Source organism: Echeneis naucrates, chromosome 15 (assembly GCF_900963305.1).
Source record: "Echeneis naucrates chromosome 15, fEcheNa1.1, whole genome shotgun sequence".
In the NCBI taxonomy this organism is placed as follows: Eukaryota; Metazoa; Chordata; class Actinopteri; order Carangiformes; family Echeneidae; genus Echeneis; species Echeneis naucrates.
The window spans coordinates 2348387-2371935 of NC_042525.1; the positions used below are offsets into that span (position 1 = coordinate 2348387).

At 43.8% G+C, this 23549-nt stretch overlaps 1 protein-coding gene across 2 annotated transcripts in view; it reads right to left on the bottom strand.

Annotated features, from left to right (window-relative positions):
• The window catches only part of inpp5a (inositol polyphosphate-5-phosphatase A), a 114112-nt gene that overhangs the window by 35712 nt on the left and 54851 nt on the right, over positions 1 to 23549 (bottom strand). For both annotated transcript variants that reach the window (XM_029520585.1, XM_029520586.1), the window contains exons 5-8: positions 15421 to 15484; positions 13772 to 13875; positions 7243 to 7295; positions 6235 to 6354 (exon numbers count right to left, since the gene is read on the bottom strand). In XM_029520585.1, coding sequence (XP_029376445.1) covers positions 6235 to 6354; positions 7243 to 7295; positions 13772 to 13875; positions 15421 to 15484 — 341 coding nt within the window. The remainder of the gene's footprint in view (positions 1 to 6234; positions 6355 to 7242; positions 7296 to 13771; positions 13876 to 15420; positions 15485 to 23549) is intronic.

The following is a 23549-nucleotide window of genomic DNA, read 5'->3' on the forward strand; positions in this document are numbered from 1 at the left end:
GTAGTAGCTCGTTAATTCACTCAAACTGGGACTGATGTCATTAGTGACTTCACATTCTGGTGCTAAGAGCCTCGGCTCTATTTAAACAGGGTTAGTGGCCAGTTTATCCTGCTGTCCCGAATGTGGGCAGCAGTAAAATGCCTGAACATACACGTCAATGCAGTTCTTATAGTCGTGGGAACTCTAGTTGACTCACTCTGACGGCAAATTTACCTCATCTGATGTTGTGGACGCAGAATAAAACATAAAAGTAGATTAAAATGAAGTACAAATTCAGCTTCAAGTTGTGGTGAAATGATCCCAAATAAAGGAGAAGGATTTAAAGGAGGAGAGAGTCTCTCAGATAAAAAGAAGTCCAGAGTCTGGGGGTGTTGTAGCTTTATCCTGCTAACAGCCATGTCTAATACCCGCAGCCTGGCTGTTTTGTCTGCTGCTCCCCGATATCAGCCGCAGGTCAGAAGGTAACACTGTGTTTACACGATAATTTCCTAAAGCACTCATGGTGACCCACTGGTGTGAAAGTTGGCTTTTTTTCCTCGGCCTTTGTGGTGTGGCGGTGGTGCGGGGGCTGGGGGGCAACATTACCTACAGCTACTGGGCGTGAAAGGGGCCTGAGGGTGGGGGGTCCCTGAGCCCAGTGTCCCCTCCTCGCCGACTTGCACACCCCCCTGCGGGGGCCTCCATTAGCCTCGTCATCACGCTTCATTCACGCAAACTGTTACAGTGTCAGTGACATTCTCCCACAAAGACGCACTCCTTTACACAGTCTATAAACGTGCTTTCTCCGGGCCAATTCATCGTGCAGTGACACCCCTGAAAGAGGCCCATCACAGGGGCCGTTCTCACTGGGGTCTGGGCTGGGGCCTTCGTCAGGCCTTTACTCGGGGCCACACAAAGACAGGGGTCAGACACTAATTTCTAACACAGTCCGGGACTCTGCTCCCAGGCTCCTTAAACCACCAGCACAAAGCAGCCAAAGCACATCCTCCCTTTGAGACGCTACCTAACTCCCACAGAAAAACACACCGTTGTGACGGTGAACGTGTTGCTGCACCAAAGACACTGACAACATCTAAATGTCACAGATCACACTCCTGCATGCTTTAAAGCTTTTTGCTTCACACCAGCCTCAGCTGCTCACCGGCTCCTCGGCAGATTATACCCTGACTGACAGCTAAACTGAGCCATAATAGACAGTCTATATGGGATTATGAGGGTGAAACTGGGGGCCATGTCATGATTATATTGACAAGATGACTTACCATAAGTTGGCCGGTCAGATTTGACTTTTCACACAATGGCTGGGCTGAGCGCAGTCATCCATTGTAAGTAAATGTTGCGAATTTGGGAGAATGTTAACATTGTGAAGAATGTGCTGGATGACGTCTCAGTGAATAGACCAGGGGTGGCGCCTGACAGGACCTTTGACACCGCAGGACGGCCTTCCCCTCGTTCTCCCCTGTTAGCAACCCCCGGCTCCTCGGCAACGCCGATCCCAACGAGATCGCCACACAGGACAGATACGGTACCGAGGAGGGGCGAGGGGTGGGGGGTGGGGGGGGGGTAAGGACGCTACAGCGGTCACACAGAGGTTAACGAATAAGTCAGGTCAAACTTCCACACTCAAGACAAGGAGGGCATCTCGAAGGAGATAATGAGCGTAACTGTCACTGAAAAGTGTTCACTGCACAAACTGATTGTCTAAAATGGATCAGACAATTCTGAAAGAAATCCAGTCTGGAGTGGGCTGGAAAGGTCCTCGTAGTCCCAGACCTCCAGAGTTTCCAAAAGCTCAGAGCCCCTTCTGTGTCAAACAGCTTAAGGTCACTGATTATTTAGAAATCTGTCGGGAGTTTATCAGACTACAGTATCGACAAGTCTTTTTCATACAAGTCAGTCCGGTCCAAAGCTTCACAGATGACTTATTACATAAAAAGGACAAATCAAGGAACAAAGGCGACCAAAAAAGTTTTTAGAGAGAGAATTCATAACCAAAGAACAAATAAAAATACAATATTTAATCAAAAGCCAGGCTGTCGGGGTGCATTTCGAGTTTATGTTCATAAATTTTCAATATGTCTGCGTGACCAGAGCAGAAAAGCTAAAATCCTTTTGAAAGTTTTATTTTTTCACTTCAGCACAGTTAAAAATCAAAAGGAGTCTCTCTGCTTCATACAGTGAGAACATGTGAGACGTTTGGGCTTTGAAAAGAAATCGATCCGACGTGTAACGACCAATGTAATGTGCTCTCTCCTTCTAGTCCTGGTCTGCATCGGTTTCCAGTTCAATTGTTTTACTTTATCCTCAGTCTCAATCTCAATGCTGAACTGATGACCATTAAAACATTTACTGACTCCTCAACAGGTTAATTCCTGTGTGTGATAAGATGACAGCCAACATAAAAACTCATCTTCTTGGGAAACACTTGAGCAGTGTGCCACGATGCTGCGTTACTCAGTTACTCAGTCTACGATCTGAATATTACATTTCTTACTAACTTACAGGTCAAATTTCAGGCAACAGCAACCAACACAAACTGTGGGAACATGAACATGAGCTCAGGTGCTTCAGAAACAGTGACGCCTGTGTGCCCCCCCCCCCCTGCTGCACTCTCTCCCTCTCTCTAGAGTGTGTGTGTGTGTGTGTGTGTCTAATAAACAGGTCTACAGACACACTGGGAGGGGATTAACCTCTGCTCCTTCAGGCCTCCCAGGGTGAGAAGGCAGCTCAGAATCACACAGTGACACATTCACAGTTACCTGTACACACACACACACACACACACACACACACACACACACACACACACACACACACACACACACACACAGATATTGTATAATTCCTGTATAGCTCGGCAGCTAACTACTTTTCATCTAGATACCAGATGTAAACACACCGGAATTGTTTTGTACACGTTACAACTTGGAAAATGTGTCTAGCATATACACTTGCTTGAAAACACACACACACACACACACACACACACACAGGCGCACACTAGTCTCTTAAATAAATTCATTCAGGCTTTATGGAGGATCTCCCTGTGATTATCCAGTCCCCCCTCTTGCAGCTCAACATGTCTATTGGCTGGAAACTGGCCGGCCTTTCTCTCCTCTTTCAGGCTGTTGTTCTGGGAAAAACCTAAAGGGAAACATTTAGATTGGAGGGCTCTTTGAGAGCCTCTGACAGTTGACTGATGACCGTCCATAAAATGACAAAGCATCGCTGTGTGGTGGCCAGTGCGGCCCACTGCCTCCCCATGGGAAACTAATTGCTTTGAATTGTTAACGGCAACATTATTTTTCTGCCAATCATTGCTTTTGAATGCCCCGAAAATGAGCATGAAACAAGTCTTTTCAGCGAACAAAACAGTTAAATGTCCCCAATGTTGATCAAATTAACTTCAGCACTGTGACAATGGACTATATTTGTGTGAAAATAATGGCACGCCACAAAGGACGCCTTTATGCCAGGATTTCACAGTTGTAATGTAAAACTGTTCTCCCCTGAACCGGACCAGGCGCTCTGAATGCGGCTTGAAAAAAAGAAACAAATGCCAACACACAAAAGGGGATTTTTTTTCTCCAAGGAAGAGGCTGAAAAAAACTGTTGATTTTATCTCATGCTATCATTTCAGAGGCTCATTTAGCAGCCGTGTTTTCTGTCCTCTGGAGAGGCCAAGCCTTTCAGCATCAGCCCCATTACACATCAGCTGTTCTGGGAAGAATTAAGCAAATACACATAATTCTTTTATCTGGTATTTTATCCCTTTTTAACATTTATTTAATAATATATATATATTTATAAATATTACATTTTAAGCACGCAAAGTCTATTAAACCTTGACTTAATTATAAAACAATGACTGTAGATCAAAGCATAGCTGAGTCAACACAGTAAATAAAGCTTCATGCAGCCTTTGGCACATATAATGTGCAATTTCAAAGGACAGGAAAACAAGCATTTAAAGCAAAGCCTTGCTTTGCTCTCATGTAAGTGGCCCACACATCAGTGCAAGCTTTAGAGCAGTGCTTTTTTGATGTGACTCAATAGTGAGGTCTGGCCAGCTAAACGCTGTTCCCTCTCAGCATTGTTCCCCTGAGGCCTTGAAGCACTTTGGAGATAAACACCGTTTAGCAGTTAAAAGGGCCACAGAGGAAAAGGCTTATCAGATGCGTTCTCAATGGGCTGCAAGCTGCATTATTAGGCCTGGGCCCCAGATAAGATGGAGGCTGAGGTTTGATGCCCAGCAGCAGAGCTCTGTCCCCAGCACCGCTGTGTGATCAGCTCCTGTGGATGGATCTCGGCTGGTGGCGTGTTCAACAGCACCCCCCTCCCCTCCTCTCCCGTTCCACAATGAGAGATTAGAGCTCAGAGAGGGAGAGAGGAGAGAGAAGGGGCAAGGAGGAGGATAAGGAGGAGGTGGGGGGGGGGTTGGCTTTAGATATTCCCCCTGTCCCTTTTCCTGCTCTGCTTTCTGGGGGTAGGAGTCAGAGTTAGGACAATGGCCAAAAAGATGGTTCCCAACCAGCCGCTGAATGGGAACACTGTTGGTGGTAGCGCTTCATTCAAAGCCTGGCCTGGGCACATTGTCCTCCCAGATCGGCAGAGGAGAATGGAGTTTGCTGGTGGCTGCCAAAAGGTTAGCAGCCTCTGTGAAAGGACCGACCCATTATTCACTGCCCTTTACAGAGCCCAAGCACCCTTTGTGCTCCTCCTCCCTTCCCTCTGCACCGCCAGCTTTTTCTCACTTCGGTGCTCCGGATCTGCGCCCGACAGTTTCCCCCAAAGTGAGCGACTGAGGCGCGATGCCCCCCACCATCCCACCCCTATGGCCCTCAGCGAGGAATACCAGGGCAGCCGGAACATATAACGACCTCCCCATCACCACCTTGCCTCACACCACCTACCCCTCATCCCCACCCCTGTCAAAAAAGGAACCTTTAAATGATATGGCCCAGAAGTAACAACAGGGTTACTATCCCAACACAAGGGGACTTAAAGAGAGGGAGCATGGAAACTGCAGCTCAGCCAATGCAATTTCAATTCAATCCCCTCAGCCTCCGACTGAATACTCCGCTATGAGGTGGACCTTTAAAAATAAATCAACTGCAAGAGCATGATGAAAGCAGAGGAAACACAATGAAAACACTTGAATGTAAGCAACAACGGAGCTCCTTTTCAAACTTCATGGTGCCAGTAAATCCAGGTAAGTTACAGCGTAATAAAAATTGCAAAAGCTGCCATATTCTTGAAAAACACTCCCACTTCCCTGTCCATTAAAGGCAGACCATTCTTTCATCAAATCAAGAATGAAGCACAGGTAAAATATGGCCTCGGAGAGAATACTTTAAAAAGTGCCTCATAACTCATGCACATCGGAAAGCCTGGAGATAATGTATGCCGCCCATATATGCATGTAGTTATTCAACGTCAGGGCAATGGGGAGCCATGTCGTGCATTCTGATGCTATTTGAATGGGAGGTCACCTGCTGCGAGGCTGGTACTGGGCTTTTATTCTGTGTTAGCTCGGCCAGGTAGGGAGCAGGGGTTGCACCATGTACTCTATCATTCTGCTCTGCTGCAAATGGATATCCCATAAATCACATTACTGTGGCCTAAGAATGGGTAGCTTGGTCTGTTTGTATAGAGGCTGGCTTTAGTCCTGCAGAGTGTGGATATCTTTGCTTTTACAGTTTCCTTCCAACGCCCCCGTTAGTGTAATTAAAAATGCTTAATTTACTCTCTGGCTCGATACTCTTGGTGAGTACGAGTGTGCAAATGAAATGAAACTGCCAATTACAGAGTGTAGTGCAGATCAAAGTAGGGTGGGATTGGATCTTTGGGCCAGATTCACAAAAAATATTTGAAAGTAGCAGGCCAAAAATGAAGATGAATGCGGGATTACGCCACAAAAAGAGAGACGGAAAATCGATTTAGAACAAGGGACGGGGAAAAAAAAGAGAGACTTGGGAGCTCATCCTTGGTCCAGGAATGAATCCCTGAAAAACCATCTCTGCTGTGCATCTGCTGCTCAAATACTTTGTGACCTAAAGTGTCCTTGGACTGTGGGAAGAAGCCGGAAAAGCTGAGAATATTCCGATTTTGTTAGCAGTAACGTTGTTATTAATATTATCGAAATGCTGACACAGCACTGTGTTTTCTGCAGCATGATTACATAAGACCAGATACGTTACAGAGAGAATGAATATCATCTGCTGGGTACCGTACCTGTCTAAAACGTAGCCCAGAGCCTTCTGCCTGTTCCCAGAGTAGCATGAGGGGCTTTTCTCCCAGGCCAGCAGGTTGGAAGCATCATGGAAAAGGTGGATGTTGACCAGATCGAATGCACTGGGAGGAAAAAACAGAGCGAGCGAGTCCTTTCATTTTGTGTTTTATTTCAGTTCAATTCGAAGTGAAAAAACAGTTTTACAGCCTTTTTACTCTGTCAGTGATTATACTCCTGAAATTAACAATATTTAAGTATCATCAATCAAGTCTAAAATAAAACGGACAAGCACCACCTAACCCAGAGAAACTGCTGCCTGTCCCATAGCTCAGTGTGCGGAGATGAACGCCGCCCTGCTCGTCCTATCAATCAGGGGTGTTTTGTTGGTCTCGTGTTCAGCAGGGTGACCCAGAGGAATTGCTCTTATCTCAGAGGGGTTTATTCTGCTGTGACATCCTGAACAAATGAATACATGCAGAGGCTTCACTATCTCTGATCTGATCTCCCTATTCTTCACCAGCCTCTCTCTCTCTGCTGCTCTTGTCAAACGTCATGGCCCTATTAAATGCTTACCGTTTCAGCTCTTTAGTTCTCATGTCATCCCTCTATTAGATTACCCCCCCTCCTCAGCAGCCACCCCCCCAACTCTTCCACCCATTCCCTGCTTCTGCACACTGGAAGCCAGCGTTTGCATTCATTCCCGCACAGGTTCAATTGCATGTAATGTTTCTTGTCATCTGTCATATGCAACTGCTTGACTAACACGATTACGTGTAATCAAATCGCTGCCTGCTTCTGTTGGGACACTCTCCGGAGAGGATTCAGCTATGTAACGCACCCTGTGTGTGTGTCTGCAGTGACCACAGACACACACAGCCCAGACAGGACTCAGACAGGACTCACATGGTTAGATCTTCATCTCTAATGTCAATGATACAGCTGTAACGATTCAAGGTTGAACGGAGATGAGGTGGGAAGCGTCACTGAGAGGACTTATTAATAAAACTCACCAGTCAGCCAGGGCCCATCGAGTTCTGATGAATCCCTTTCTGGACCACTTGCACTGCAGAACAGAGAGACTCAATTCAGCACGACATCGGCAGACTTTGATGTTTCTAAGACTTGATCTGTCATCATGAGACGAACTGAACTCGCACGGTTAAATGGCAGAAAAGTAACAGTGTCCCCTAATTGAGAGTTTCAGAGTTCACACATTAACAACATTATCAAAAGCATTTAACATTTTTAACGAAGGGTTTTAATTAAATGAAACTCAGAAAACGTTGGTTTTCGGGCATCGGATTGGCCAGTTTCCAGACAGGAAATGGGACAAAGAGAAGCGGAACAAGGCAGAAATCAAACTGGTGACTCACCTCCTCAGAGCATTCAGCAGCACAACAGCCCATAAACATAAATATCTATTTACAGATCAGGATAGTGGAAGGTTAGTGTTTAGTTACTTTGTTAATAAATTGTTGCTGCTTTTTTTTTATCTAAATTTTGGTCAATTAATGCCTTTTTATTTCAGACAGTAATTGGCAGAGAGTCCGACAGGAAACAGGGTGAGAGGAATGACCTGCAGCAGCCCACACTTTTATTTAAACATCAGATATTTTAGATTCTATATTCAGTGCAGATTAATTTACTTTTAACTTCATCACAGTCACAATGTTTGGCAGTTACGGATACAAGTGTTGGTTCACACACAAAAGATGATCCGTCTGTCCAGATAAAATGAGCCAAAGGTGGTAAAAAAAAAAAAAAAAAAAACATTATGATGCTGTTGATTTCTAATATGTTTTATTCCCTCCCATTTCCCATCTCTCTTTTACTGTCCTGCCAGATAATAAAGGCAGAAAATGCCCAAAAATGTATCAAAAGAAAAAAAATGTTTTTGCTGCTTCTTATAGGAAATTAATAAAATTGTTGGTTTTGGACAACTTGTTGGAAATTTTTTTTTTTTTTTTTTTATAGATAGGAGCTGATTAATCCAGAAAATCTAAATTAATTCGCAATGAAAAACAACAAATAGATGTAACATTACACCAGCAGAAGAGATAATAAGAAATAAAATTGATGTAATGTAAATAACAAATAATATCAAATGAGAACACATAGACATTTTGTTTAAACAGTTTCAGCCTGCAGCCTGCAGCCTGTGTGAAGGCATGGTACACCAAATCTAAAAAAACCTGGCATGTGGACGTCTCATATGCAGCTGTTTGATCAGATCCCACCAGCTCCAAATTAATTATCCAATCACAAGTCTAGAACTCTTTCTCAAACAGCACATGATTCACTATGAAGCTGGTTATTAAATGAGAGACAAATTGATGTTGCGAGCGTTCTCATTTTGAACAGATAAATACGTCTCTTTCCTCCGGCCTCTCTCTTTTTCTGTTCCTCTCTCTGATACTCCTGATGGGGAGTTAACTGCAGTGATGAATAAACTAATTAAGGGCCAGGTCACAAAATTACAAATTGACTAATTTTATTTAAAAATCTCGGATGCAAATTAAAGGGCTAAGAGGTATTTGATTGCGTCTCACATCCTTCAATCTGCATTAGTACAAGATTAACTGTATCAAATTGAATTACATTAGCATACTTGAATTAATCCATACTGCCTGCCCAGGATGTATGGGCCCAATTATAACTCGCTGTCCCAATATTGTGACTTTGAAAGGAGCAAATGGAATTAGATGTGAGTGTCACACTGCATCAAAACTGATTGACCTTACACTTGAGGAAATGTGTTTAAAAAGAAAAAAAAAACAAAAAAAACAACACACTCGATATACATAAGAGATAAACACAAGCAACTAAGTGCACGTGCACAAAATGTTACATGGGATTTCTCTATTGTTGCAACGTATGGGTTAGTTAAAGATAGTTGAGGGAAGGAAGTCTTACAGTGGGGAGGATGAGGAGGGCGATGATGAAGAGTGGCGGTTTTAGTGGGGTGGGGGGGGGTTCCTGCTCAGTGTACATACAAGATCTGACTGCAGCCAGAGACGTTTAATCTCGATTTAATTTAAGGAGCCATTAACTACAATCGCAGCATTAAAATCCATCACTTCCTTGACACCCAGCCCCAGATTGCCCCATTTCCTCCACGTATGACTGATTGACCCCCTGCTTCATCGCTTGCTTATAAACACACGCGCGCGCACACACACACACGCTCATGTGAACGATAAAACATGCATCCACATATCAGAAAGTCAAAATAATAATTTAAAAAATAGACAGTTTTTCTTTACTTTATTACTTTACCAAATTAAGTGGTTTAATTTTGGCAATAAGAGTCTAGTTAAGATAATTATCTCGCACCATCAATCAAAGTGCAGAAGAAGAAAAGCGTCGCTCTCTACTGGTTGACATGATGACATCATTATTTGGTTGCTGCAGCTGATACTGCAGCAGAGATGATGACACAGATGCTGTCCGGCCCATTTAATCTCCCGCCGAAACATCATCATCGCCCCGGCCTCCCCCCCACACGTACACACACAAAAATACACACGTATACACACACAGACAAACATGTCTTTAAATAATGGAAGAATTTAGCCAATTTGCTCTCTGGCGTGTGATGTCACTGGAGGACGTAGCCGGATTAAATGGATAGTAGCTTGTAATCAGATCATATATCAGGAGTGGTGCTTATAAAGAGTCACTGAGCGGGGATGAGGGCCAGGGTCAAAGGGCAACGGTAAAAGGTCACGAGGCTTGGGTTGACATTGGCTGACCTTCCACAGGTCAGCGATGGCGTCTCCGCCCATGACAGTGATGAACGGCGGTTACACAGTGGGTCACATCCAAGGGTGTTGGCCAATACATATACAGGCTGACCACTACACACACACACAAACACACACACACACACACACACACACACACACACACAGAAGGTGAAAGGCCTGAGACAAGGAAAAAAAGAAACTATCATATTCACTTGAGATCCGAGACCACTACGTGAAACTCCCAATTGTGTCCAATGGAAAATTAGGCTTCTACAAAATGTCAGATCTGACGCACACACACAGTCTAAAACTCCCTCCCGTCAACATTTCCTGGTCCATCCCGCTTGATTCTTTGACCTTTCTTATATTTCAGCTCAAAGTCTGACCCCCATAAATAATATTATGGCCTGGCGATGTTTGGTGGTGGTGGTGGGGTGACAGGAGAGTGCAGGACGGGGTGTGTGTGTGTGTGTGTGTGTGTGTGTGTGTGTGTGTGTGAGAGAAAAGAGAGAGAAGGGGGTGGGGGGGGGGTTGCACAAAAGCCCTGTGACAGAAATGCACTGTGAGTAATAAGTAATACACAAACGCTGATTGATCTGAGCCCCAGTAGACAGTCACATTTATCTTTATTCCATCATCTGAGGGGGCCATCAAACCAGAGAGGGCCTCACAAAGGGCTTATATAACTGGACAGCACATGAAGGTACGTGTGTGTGTGTGTGTGTGTGTGTGAACTCTGATGTAAGAGCAAACACTGTGGGAAAAGTCAAGAGCTCTAAAAATTCAGCTGATGAAAAGCTGAAAGCAAAAATGATTAAATCAAAAACAAACAAAAAAAAATGCCTTACAAACGAGTTTTGATCTTGATCCTTCTGTTTGCAAGTTTCATTTGGCTTCTCGTTTCAACGTTATCGCCACATTTATGAGCTGCTTGCCGCCGCATGGATCACACCTGTCAGCGGCAGCAGCATCTGTGTCACAGGTGCCTCATCCAGTGATCGATGCAGAGAGCATTTTACGGGAAATGCCAGTTTAAATGACTTCATCTCCTTAACGTACGCATCGCATCTATGAATCAGAGGCGGTGGCTTAAATCAAAACGGGGGGAAAATGTGAAGGAAGTTAACTTTCATCAGGGGGCTGAACTTGAAAGTAATCGCAGCCCTGTACTGCAGCTTACTACAGAGGGCACTAAAAGGCTATGAAAAGTCAATGCTTTTATGGACACGTTCACGGTGCCAAACAAGAAATAGAAACTCATATGGATGTTGATCTACAACCCGTCGCCTATTTTCTTCCTTTCTCTTTTTTCCACGGCTGTGTAAAACAATCAATAGCAAGGGCACATTAAGGTCTGGGTCGTATACTTTATTTATATAAGGCAATGACAAATCCTTATGATGCAATGGTTTTTGGAGGCGTGTATTACTGAGCCAAACAAATAAATATATTAATGTCCACTGGGGAGATGGAGAGATTGACGGAACAACGGGGAAACGACAAGCTGGCCAAATCCATCATGGCGACCTTTCAAAAGGAATGCGCCCACAATTTTGTCCACTTCCCTCTTATTCAGCATTTCAATTAACATCACCCCCCCCCTCCTCCTCAGCATCCTTCTCCTTCACTTACAGCTATAACTCAAACTGGGATTACGGAAAGAACTCATGTTTTGCATACAGAGGGCGATGTCACTTAAATCAGAATCAAATGGGGGGAAGAAAGAGCCCCGAGCAGGAAAGTGTGAATGGAAGTGATTTTAACCAATGTTTTATTTTGTGACACTTTAGAAAGCTGAAAGCCAGCAGGAGCCTGATTTAGGTTAAACAGAAACATCTTTATATTATGCAGATTTAAGAAAGATTAATTTGTCTCTGGTTACATTTTTGATTGTTTTCAGGGAGCTGAGGCTGAATTTATTTATCAATTATCATCAATCAATTATGAAATACATGAAAAGATAAAAGAAAACAGAACTCTGTAGATTTATTTATTTTCTGCTCTTTTATCATGAAAACTGAAAGTCTTTGTGTCTTTGGGAATCTGTGAAACAAACTAATGCTGAAAATATAATTCACCCAGAATTAGAATAATCGTAATTGAATGGACACACACTTTATGTGTCTGTGACGTTGATGTGCTGAAATTAAGATTTTGTGTTTTACACACAACCTCACGATGTGATCAGCATTTCAGTCAGAGATGCTTTATTAATGAGGGCTTGTAAAGGTGAAACACATCCGCCACCTGAACTGTCACTCTCTCTCCTTCCAAAATGTCTTTTTTAATTGTCGTTTATTTTTTTGGGTTGTGACACCGGGCCTGCTACGTTTTACTTCCGATCGTTCAGCTCAGGTATCAGGAGCTGGGATTCCGACACCTGGTTCGGGACTCTGTGGGGTGTCCCGTCTGGTCCAGGATCCCTGTGTAATAGGATTCCTCAAAGCTGCAGATGGATGGCAAATCTAGGCAGTTTCATCTACTAAAAGAGGGCATAAATCACCAGCGGAGGAAGCGGAGACGAGGCAGGGGTTATCACCAGTCTGCCTCCCTCATGAGAGCTTTGCATTAAAGCATTAGTGAAATTAATTCATCTTTCATAAGAGGTTTGAGCAGTATCTGTGATCTATGATAACAACCAATTTCTCACTACGGAGGGGAGGAGCAGGGGGAGGAGGGAGACAGGAGGGGGGAAAAAAATACTCGCCGACCCTGATAGACTACACAAATCTGCTCTTTTTAAATGGGCTAACATTATCTGGAGTGCTGCTCTCTGGAGCATCATCCCAGATTCATATCCCAGCCGGGAAAGAGGCATAAATCACCAGGCAAAACTTTTCTCATCTGCACCCTTCTCCTCCGTACACCTCCTTCTCCCTACATCACTCCCCTCATCCTTCTCGCTGCGTGCCGTGCCAGGTCTGTTTTGTGGTTTTCTTTCCTTGTCCTGTTAAATGCAGAACAATGCTTGGCTGTAATCATTTTAAATGGCTTTGCGCCTCAATCAGTGTAATTGGTTTTAGATCATCTCTGCAACAGGGATATGGGAAACCAGAGACGTGGGGCTGTTCGGAGGTGGTGGGGAGGAAGAAGGGGGCTGGTGTAGTATGAATGCATATGTTTATGTCTTAGGGTGGCTCAGGGTGGGCAAGGAAAAGAGAGAGAGAGGGAGAGGGAAGTGGGGGTGTCCTGCAGTGTGTGAAAAGAGACGGAAATTGGGGGGAAGTGTGTGAAGGGGCCGTATCCATCTGTTTTGCATATATTTGCAGAGGCGGCCGTCGGAGCATGGTTGACAGATGAGTGGGGAGTGCAGGGATGACACACGGGCGGTCGTGCTCTTTATTACTATATCAGCACTGCTATGCTCAGCGCTCAGCCCCCCCACCTCCCCCCCACCACCACACCCTCCCTCCCTGATGGCGCACACGGCACCAAAACCAGGAAACTGAACACGGCGGACTGAGCAGAGAATTGTTCATCAAAGACTTTGTTTCACAATCTTATTTATTTCCTTTATTTTGGAGGGGCTTGATTTGTTTTCAAGGATTTGCTTCAAAGATAAAAAAGAATTGGGCTGTAAAAGAAAATGAGAAATAACTCTTTGAAAATAGAATAAGAAGTTTAGGAAAGGATATCATTTGACAGTAATTATCTATTAAGTCCAAATGAAGTTATTGTTTGAAGCAAACTTCATCAGACACAATGTGAAATAAATGATGTATGCGTGGTCAAAGGGGGTTTGTGTTGATTTGTCACCTCCATCAGTCAGTCAGATGCTTATCCCTGAACTCACCTCGGGAAAGTACTCCTGTGGAAACTTCTCCTTCTCCAGCGAAGGTGTGCTTTCTAGTGTCTCTGAACAGATTTCCCTTCCCACCACCTTCCTGAATTTTTTGGCTGAAGGAGACAGAGGGGTGGGGGCAGGACAGTTCACTGTTATAAACATGAGCACATCAGTTCTGGACTTGGAGACCACATGCAGGAGTTCAGAGTCTCCACCAGGGCTTCCTCAGACAACTGCCCCACCTGCTGGTCAGAGTGAGGAAGGAGCTGAGGAGGCCTGTGAGGGATCACAGCAGGAGCAAAATGGAATGATGTGAGTGTTTTTTTGATGCCTGCTGCAGCAGTGTGGGAATACTGACTCAGTGAATTAACAACATATATATCCTGAGTAAAGACGACGGGAACAGGAGCTGCCTGCAAACGAGCAAAAGCTTATTCCTGCATTTCTAATTTAAAAAATTATTGATTTATTCTGTGTTTAACATAAACCTAAAGTGCTGCTCTGTTTGTGAAACACCTGCTGATCTTTCTGTTGCGGATTTTCTGGATCAATAAACTATCTGTAAAACTATCTGTGCACCTAAAAGTGCAACAGAGCTGACGTAGCTACCTGCGACTTCATGAGTAGACAGAAACATATGTTGTTCATCAACGGCTCCCTCTTGGCAGTTTGAACACTGACTCACATCATGAGCTCATTACCTTCATTATTTAATAAATGACTAATATTTGTTCAAGTAAAAAATACATTCATTGATTTTTTTCATTCTGAGAGTTAAATTAAAACAGTTTTTACTAATTTACAGAAAATAACCTGTAATTCTCTCCAATCCCTATTTGTTATAACAAATAAATAGTGCTTGTATTTATCTTTAGGTGAAGGTGTGACCATTTTGTTACAACACGACGCTGGTTCATGTTCAGTCTTTGAAGGAGCCTTAATTTTCCTGAAGTCCATACTAACGAGGATCTGACGGGCGTTTCCCAAAGCACACCGTCTCACAGGTGAATAAAGACTGAATTCCATTTAGCTGCCTCAGCGTCAGTGTCCCGGTCCCGTCGTGCTTTACCAGGACCGAGCAGAACGGAGCCATTATCGAGGTTGTTGGTGACACCTGTGCTTTTCTTACAAAGCAGCTCAGTGTACAGCAGCTTATCTGATTCTGATCTTAAAACAAATCCTGAAAGTGTGTGTGCGACGGGATTGGTGCTCTCCCCTGTGGACCCCTCCCCTGCCTTCGCCCTGTCCTTCACTGGGGTATCTGGTGCTAATGCTGACTTGGGTCTAATAGGAAGCGAGGTGCCTCCACATCTATATCCCTTTTTTAATTAGCGCGGCCGCTGGCCCCCGGGGCCCTCTGACACCGCAGGCTGATGAGGCCGCTGTAACTGTCCAATAACCCGCCACACACCATTACTGTAGGCCCGAAATCTTATGAATTAAATCCTAATATTAATAAGCATTACCATTCTGTCCCGCTGCCTTTACATTATCCTCAAAGCCAATCTTAGCTCGCTGGTTTTGATGGAAGCTGGAATAGCCTGCAAATGGTTGTGTGTGATATGCAGGGGTGGGATGAGGGGGCACAGTGTGAGGATTTCATTTCGAGACAGAGGTGGTGATGTGTTTGAGGAAGTGTGTCGAAGGGAGGCACTCACCTTTGAAATCAAACTGCTGGATGTTTTTCAAAGACTCGTGGATAAAGTAGAAACTTCCAAGAGCCTGCAAGAGAAAAGGGACGAATGAATAATTCCATACTTTTTTTTTTTTTTTAAAAAGCATTCATTTCTTGTCTGGATCCAAAGCCAGTCCAGATTTATCAAATCCCTTCACAGAAGGAGATTCTCCACTTGAAGAGGCAGCTAAAACATTTCAGGAGTGTCACTTTATCATATTGTTTCTCCCGTTTCTCTGCTTGTAACCTTTTCACGACACTGAGCGAACAAAGGACCTAATGCGAGAACCGATAAACTGCCCTGAAAGTGTCGAGTCTCACTCTTCAACACACTCCACAGCACACTTCCCACAGCTCCGCTCAATGGGAAGCCACAAACACTACACACCATCAACTACACAACAACAGGTGCAATGTGCTCTCAGTACAGTACACCCCATTCTCCAGCTTAGAGTCCTCTAATGTGGCGAGTCAACAATTTGAGCTTTCAAAGGACACATTCAGATGGACTTTTGAATGAGCAAAGATCAACTTCAATAGGCTTAAAATCTTAATTTTCCCTGTGAACAATCAGGAAACTTTCCCAGTCGCTGGACAAGCCAATCAAAGTCTGTGGGAAGAAGTAAGGTCGTGCAGAGGAGGATTTGATGCGGTTCACAGTCCACTACACTGCTTTCTGTTGCCCTCTTTACATTTAGGGCAAATGGTGGCAAAGCTCAAGCTCAATCCTCTGTGTCTTTGAGATAGCAGACCTTTGGCTCAGGATAATTCTGAGTCAAAGAAAGGCTGAGGGTTGTGAGTGACTTTTACTATGAAGACCAGAGCCACCAAATTAAAACGTGAGTGAGTGAGAAAATCACGGCAAAAGACAAACAAGCTAGATAAGGAATACAATGACGAGGCTCGAAGGAAGTCGAGAAGATTGGAGCTGGAGATAAGATCGTCCAAGCTCACGTACAGTAAAATACAGGGGGTGTGATCAAACGAAGGGGGAGACATCTGTAGAAGAAAAGGCTCCACGGAGAAGGATTTAGTGTTTTCTTGTGGTTTCCTATTGAGGCCAGGAGGAGGAGGGGGGGGGGGGGGGGGGGGGGGGGCATGCTGGGAGAGAGTTTGGGCCAGGCCCGGCCCGGCTTCTGCATTATTTATGAGTGCCGGCGCATCTTGAGATTAAACATTTGCTGATTTGTCAAAAGCACAAACATGAGGTCCTGCCCATCTCCTTGACATATAAGTTCAGCCGACGAAAAACACTGTCGCACATTTAATTGATGAGAACAGCGGCTGGTGACCCGAACTTCCGCCCGCCGTGCTTCCCTCCCGCTGTCATTCCTTCTCCTGCTGTGACAGAAGAGAGAGGAAAAAGGGGGAGGAAAGAAGAGGAGAGGAGAGGAGAGGAGAGTGGGGGGTGCATATGAGAGGGTCGTTGGGCTCACACAGGACTCAAGGTCACAGCTTCCCATAGCGGGAGGACGGTTTCCAGGAAAGGCCCCTGTGCTTATTTGTGCCCACTCGTCTTTATGTTCTGTTTCACCTTAAAGTGCCGGCGACAGACTTGGACGGGGAGATGGATAGGAGAACAGGGCGACGGAGGAAAGGCGCTGCTATTTGTCAAAACGGTTCCACTGTGCTAACTGCTGCTGTTCGTGTGAATATTTCAGTGGGGACTGAAATAAAAACGACTGTGTTGAAATATGATACGTGGGGAAAAAAAACTAAATAAAAAATTTAAAATATATGCATTTCTTTTTCTTTTTTTACTAATTTAAGTGCAAGGCTTTTTATATTTTCTCTGCAAAATGAATAGATAAAAACTTTGGGTGTTTCAATAGCTGTCTCCAAAAAGAGCATTTCACTTTGGACTCTAGGAAACTGAAGGACATTTAATTTGATTTCATTAAAGAAAAACACTCATACTGAATAGATTAAAGAAAGTAAGGACTTCTGAAATATATTAAATAAAATAAGAATAATAACTGATGGATTGAAGCCTTCACTTTCAGGCCAAACAGCTGCTGTCTCTCTTGCACAGGGAGCTGATCCCTCTGGGTGCCCTTAATGCCTGAGACTACTAAAAATAAAATTAATATGACATCAAACAAATCGGCATGAATCAATTCTCAAATAAATGATAAACAACTATGCTTAAGTGGCTATCCGTGTAATCGCAAAAATCTACTTAACCCTCAACCCTAATAAATATTTATTTGACATCAGGGTCCAGAGCCCGGCAGCTGCTCGCCTGCCTCTCCTCTCCTCTGCCTCCCTCCTGCACTCTTCATGAAGAAGCTATTATATTAGCAGGGCGCAATTAATCCATTTGTCTCCTTACATGACAGGCTCAAAATATTCATTAGGGCTGGACTGCGCTGACAGGCCATGCTTATCTTTTACCAGTAGCTTTACAATGGCCTGTGTCAAACGTATGTTTGTCACGTCCCTCTTTATTGATTAGCTGCCAGATTCACTTGAAATAATTAAAAGTATATTTTACATATTTATAAACCCCACTGCCACGGCAGCTACTTAATTTTCCATTAGTAAAATGCAGTCTATTAAGTGCACCATGAGGGCGATGGGGGAGGTAAGGGGAAATGAGTAATCACCATAATCGCAGACAGAAAGACAATAACCACACCATAAAAGCTCAGGTTTTATGACTCTTTCTGGCAATGCTATCTCTTATCACAAGTCATATTGGGTACACTGCTCGCAGATAAGGGCACAATGACACAACGGCAACGGCGCTCGCCCTACATGTGCATGCATGTGTGCGTGCGGGCGTGCAAGAGCGTGGTTGACATTTCCAAAACCCCTGCAGATACGGGCTGAACAAGTCCCAATAGACTGGCTGGTGGAAAATAGAGACTTGAGAGCTGCAGTACATAGCCTGCATACTTTGCTCCGCTGAATGCTTTATCGATACCGAGGGTTGCAAAAATTAGTTCTGGCCGACGACGAGAAGCAGGAATTCTGTGACCCCTGAATAGATTTTCTGCGTGTAATGTGAAAAATGAGCCATAAAGCAAACATAAAAGTAATAATTTTTCTTCAAGGTCTCACCTCCAATCCCGGCTAAGGGAGAGTGGCCAGTCCCGGGAGAGCTGACACATACACACTTCCCGTGTCATCACAGTGTCAACTGTACAACTTCCGAGGGTAATGTTCTGCTGTCCCCAGACACTAGCAAAGTGCAGGATTATGGGTTTCTGGAGCACAGCAATGAGAGCATGTGTCCAATGAGCCTTTTCATAGGAAAAATAAACGAGTGGCTTTAAAAGCGCCACAGTGAAGGAAGCCAACTCAAACTACAGCTGATGTAGAATATCTGATGTGTCACAATCTTTTGATTATCGATCATTGTGGTAACATGTAACGATGTGTATTCTGCGGAAAAGGTAGTGAAACAGCTGATATTGTGTGTATTAGTTCTGAATGTTGACACTGTAAGCATTCTTCTCATTTTCTGGAAGTGCAACTTGCTTTTTTTGGCAGCAATGCAACTGCTGTAACTGAATCAAAACTGGCAAGACAACAACGTGGTGACAACGTATAACGGAGTCCAACAAGAAGAGACACACGTGCAGTCAGACGGTCAGGCAGGAAGTGAGCCCACCTGAAATCTCTCACTAATGACTGAGGTCGTGTGAGCGTGAGGGGTTGAATTCATTCGTTATTCATCCATTAGTCAAATTAACAGAAAATGGCAACAACACATTAATAAAAGATGATAACTTTTTTAGAGAAACTGAAACATTTGAAATGTTAAATTAAATTGAATTGAACACTGAATTAACATGACTTTAATCAGTTACTAACTCGTAATAAGTTTTAAGGCTTGTTCATGCTTAATACTCAGAAACGACTAGAAAACATTATATACTTTAAGAGTGATACTTACACTGTATTCACAGTTATCTGTGTGAGAGTGATTTTGTGTGTGTGTGTGTGTGTCACCAGTCTCATTACAGGCGACTCAGAGAAATATCCCCTCTGGGTTTTGGTGCCTCCTACAGCAGAGACAAAATGGGCTGTTTTCCAGTTTATATCTCATAGCTCAGAAATCCCAGGAGTCTCATCATCTATCAAATCACAAGTGATGCCATACTTCCACATAAACGTGCGCTTAGAGACATCACCACAGAAACACAACGCACAAGTGTACACATTCGCACAGTCTTGCCAGACATACACAAAGTGTTATTGGAAAGGTCAGTCAGATATGCTCCCATGAAGAAATGGTGTTGCGATATATCAGAAAAACATTCTATGTCAAAGCAGTTTAGAGCAGGAGGCAGAGACATAAGCTCTGACTAATGACGACATTATGCAGCTATTAGTCACCTAAGACCAGCTTTCATACATGGCCAAACTCTAAACATACTCCAAATCAAAGTGTGAAGGGTGAATCCTTCAGCCGACAATGTGCTCAGACGACAGCTGCTGCTGAATGCGAGAATCCACATATCTATTTCAAGATCAGCCTTCCACGTCCCAGCAAAGGACCAATTGATATGCAGGATCCAGGGCTAAAAGAGCACCTTCACAGGAGCCTCTCTGCACAAATCTCCAATACTGCACAAACAGCCTGTTTGTCATCCCCGGCAAGGAAAACACCCCAGCACAAAAGTGAGCAGCATCAATAGAGATGGCTTGCTTTTTCAGCCCAGAGATGGAGAAGCCTTAGTATTTCCTACCCCTCCTGAGCCCACCGCCCACCCCAGGCTGCCATATGTGTTTGCCAAGGCCCTCTCCCAGTGCCATTGATTGAGTATTCAGAGTATTGAGCCACAGTGTCTATTATTCATCGGCTGCCTGGAAGGCCTGACTGGATACACAGACAAAACTCTCATTAAAACTTCCTCTGTCACTTCCTGTGATTTGAAAGCATCCTGTGTGTTGCAGCCATCAGTCACGTCCTGAAGGAGCTCTTGTCTCTGGTGTGTGAGTGTGTGTGCGTGTGTGTGTGTGTTTGTGTTATGGGTGGGGGGGGGCATAGGTAAGTTTAGGCTAGAGGAAGAGAACTGAAGGAAACGTGCTCACATAAAGCTACTTATTTATTTCACAGTAATTAAGATTTTAATTAAGCTCACTCTCCTGAATACTCCTCCACAGGCCCCATGAGAGGACTCGGGAGCAAACGTTGCAAGAAAATTGGTTTACATAGCAAAGCAGGACTAGTATTGATCTTGTGCAATTAAAACAGAAACAGCAGATCCTCCATTTGGATTCACTGACAGGCCACCTGAACCTCGTACGGTCGGGTCCTGAGTCGAAATGGTCAGATTTGGTCAGATGGTCATTTTTATCCTGAGAAGCTGTAACAATATTTGCACCCTTGATATATAATGGAGCTACATAAAACTGAGCCGATGAGGAGTAGAGGAAAATGAAAAGCCAGAGGATCACTAGAGTTAATCAAATCTGATGAAAAGCCACCCAAAAGACCTATGATACAAATTTATTTATGGGCAAGAAGAAAAGTCAAGGAATCACCAAAGACATTAGGGTCTATCCTCTGGAGATCATGAAAGTCCATGTAATACTTCTTCAGCTGATCTGATGGACTGCCACAGAAGGAAACCATACATTGCCCAAACCCACACTGCACCCATTTATTAACGGTCTAGTTCTATTACCCCACCGTCCCCCCATGGATCGGTTATGATACTTATATTTTATTTAGCTTTGAAGACTCTGAGGACTTTTGGCAGAGAATTTCCGGGCCTCCACTTCATTATTCTAAAATCTCCCAGAATGCAGAGCGACATACGCTCGTGATTGATCTCAAAACCACTGATTTTATTTTCTTTTGAGGAAAATATTATGGATGGGTCTAAACAAGGCATAATTGGCCAAACCCACGGCAGCGCCTGACCTGCCAACAATCCAGACCCTCTCCCAAGGTTGGCTGCCTCCCTGGGAAATATTGTGCATTAATTTCATTTAGTCTCCCCTCCAACATTCAATGGTAGAAGTTAATTAAATTGCTTGTCCATTGTGTTCATCCACTTACAAAGTTAATGATATTGTGCCGGAGAATTAAAGAGCGTTTTATAAAGCGCACGGGATGGGAGCTGGCAGGCACTACATTGCCCGGTTGAACCCTGTCAGTCGGCGGGCTTCTGGACCTCCTAATTAGCGGTGAAATAGATGCTTCCATCTGCCAATTTCCTGCCACGCTCATCAGTCGTGGAGTCGCTCCCCTAACCTGCCCGGCAGAGGGGTCTAAAGCAATAAAACCATCACAGCAATGACATTCAAGAACAACAAAAATAAATAAATAAACGTGAATACGCGTATACATGATATGACTCAGACTTTAAAAGAGTTTCTCTGTAATGCTCAGGCTTTTCTTTTTGCTGTAGACCACATCATTGGCTCCTTCGGCATAATTCAGATGGAAGACTTTGATAACTTTGTTACAAAATATATTCCATTTACACAGTAATAGCGCCTCGATTCTATTTTCAGGTGGGGGGGGTTAAAAGAAATTTCTTCTGATAAAGCAATAAGAAAAACTACACTTAAAGGAAAGGTGCATCCCTCCAACCCTAATTAAAGAATAACTATTGAAATCCAGCTAAATGTACGATTTCTGTACAAGCCCCATTTTCCATTAAGGCAGCAGCAGCCCGATCTGAAAGAATGATTAATGCTCATATATATTCCAGCTGCGTATTTACTAATACCGTGTTGCTACCCCAGCAGCTTTTAACGAGGACATAAAAACTGAGGATCAAAGTAAATGGGATTACACCTGTGGGGCCTGTGCTGCTGTTGACCTCTTAATGAGACTGGGCAGAATGGTACTTTGCATGGAAGAACACTCTGTATGAATTCATAGTTAGGATAAATTAAATGGAGGCACGCTGAGGGCTTTTTACAGCCGCAGCTCACAGGCTCATGTTAAAGCCAGCGGTGGTCAGAGTGGGGCTGCTGTCAGATCAGGTAGGAAAATATTCATAATGGGATTGGTAATGGGAGATATTGCCGCAGCTGCATTTGATCATCGCAGAAAAATTTGTAGAAAGCTGATGATGATGATTCAACAGCGCCTCACGGTGAGAACTTCTTGTCTGACGCTGCTTTAACGTTATCTCAGTTTTAAAAGATAAAATGTCTCCCAGCTTCTCTTTGACCTTGAGCGTGGCCTTTCATCAAAAATCTCACCTTCAAACCACCAGTTTTAAAAACCGTCCCTTGGCCAGACCTAGAAAACCTTCGGTTTTTCTAATGCGGTGGAAATGTCTGCTCAGCCGCGTCAGCTGAGCAGACATTTCCACTCCTCTTTTAACTTCAACACTGAATAAGTCTAAAATGCAGCATCGTGTTAGAGTTCAGAAACTTGTTCAAGAAAAGAAACATTTTACCTGGTTCTGCATGACAGCCATGTGGAAATATGGTATAGAGTTGGTGGGCATTCCTCTAAGTTTTTCTTTTTTTGGTGTGTATGTGCGACACACCGAAGCACACAAACAGAGGAAGAGCTCCATGTATATGCACACACACGTATGCATATACATCATGTTGTTACTCCTGTTTAAATTACAGCACATCATATTTAACATGACACATTTTAATCTCTAAAGACCTTGTATGAATGAATATGTATATGTGATGTTATCCCCGGAGTGTTTTAACCTCATCACAGAACAATGTCAAAGACGACTCTGTTGTGTCTCATGCGCTGCTGAATTGCTGTTGACTAAAGCACTTTACAAAGTGAGCAGAGCACTTTTAGCGTCACTCAACCCATGATTTACACACAGCTATGTCGAGATTGTTCTGTAACTTCATAATAAAACTCGGGTCCAAAAACACAGCAGTACACAATTTAATCAAGACACCAGAGCAACGAGGACTGAAACAGGATGTAATATTCATTCAGTGACAAACAGCGAAGAGCAATATGTGGGACAATTACAGCTCTGGAGGGGAAAATTTTACAATGCCTGTCCCTGCTAACAAGGTCAACTTCTCATCCCTGAGTGTATTAGACATCTGCAAGTGGACATGAAAAAGACATTTCTTCTTTTTTTTTCACAGGAAAATAATCTTTTGAAAGCTATCTTCAAATAAACCATTGATCCCGGAGGCCAAGCATGGTAA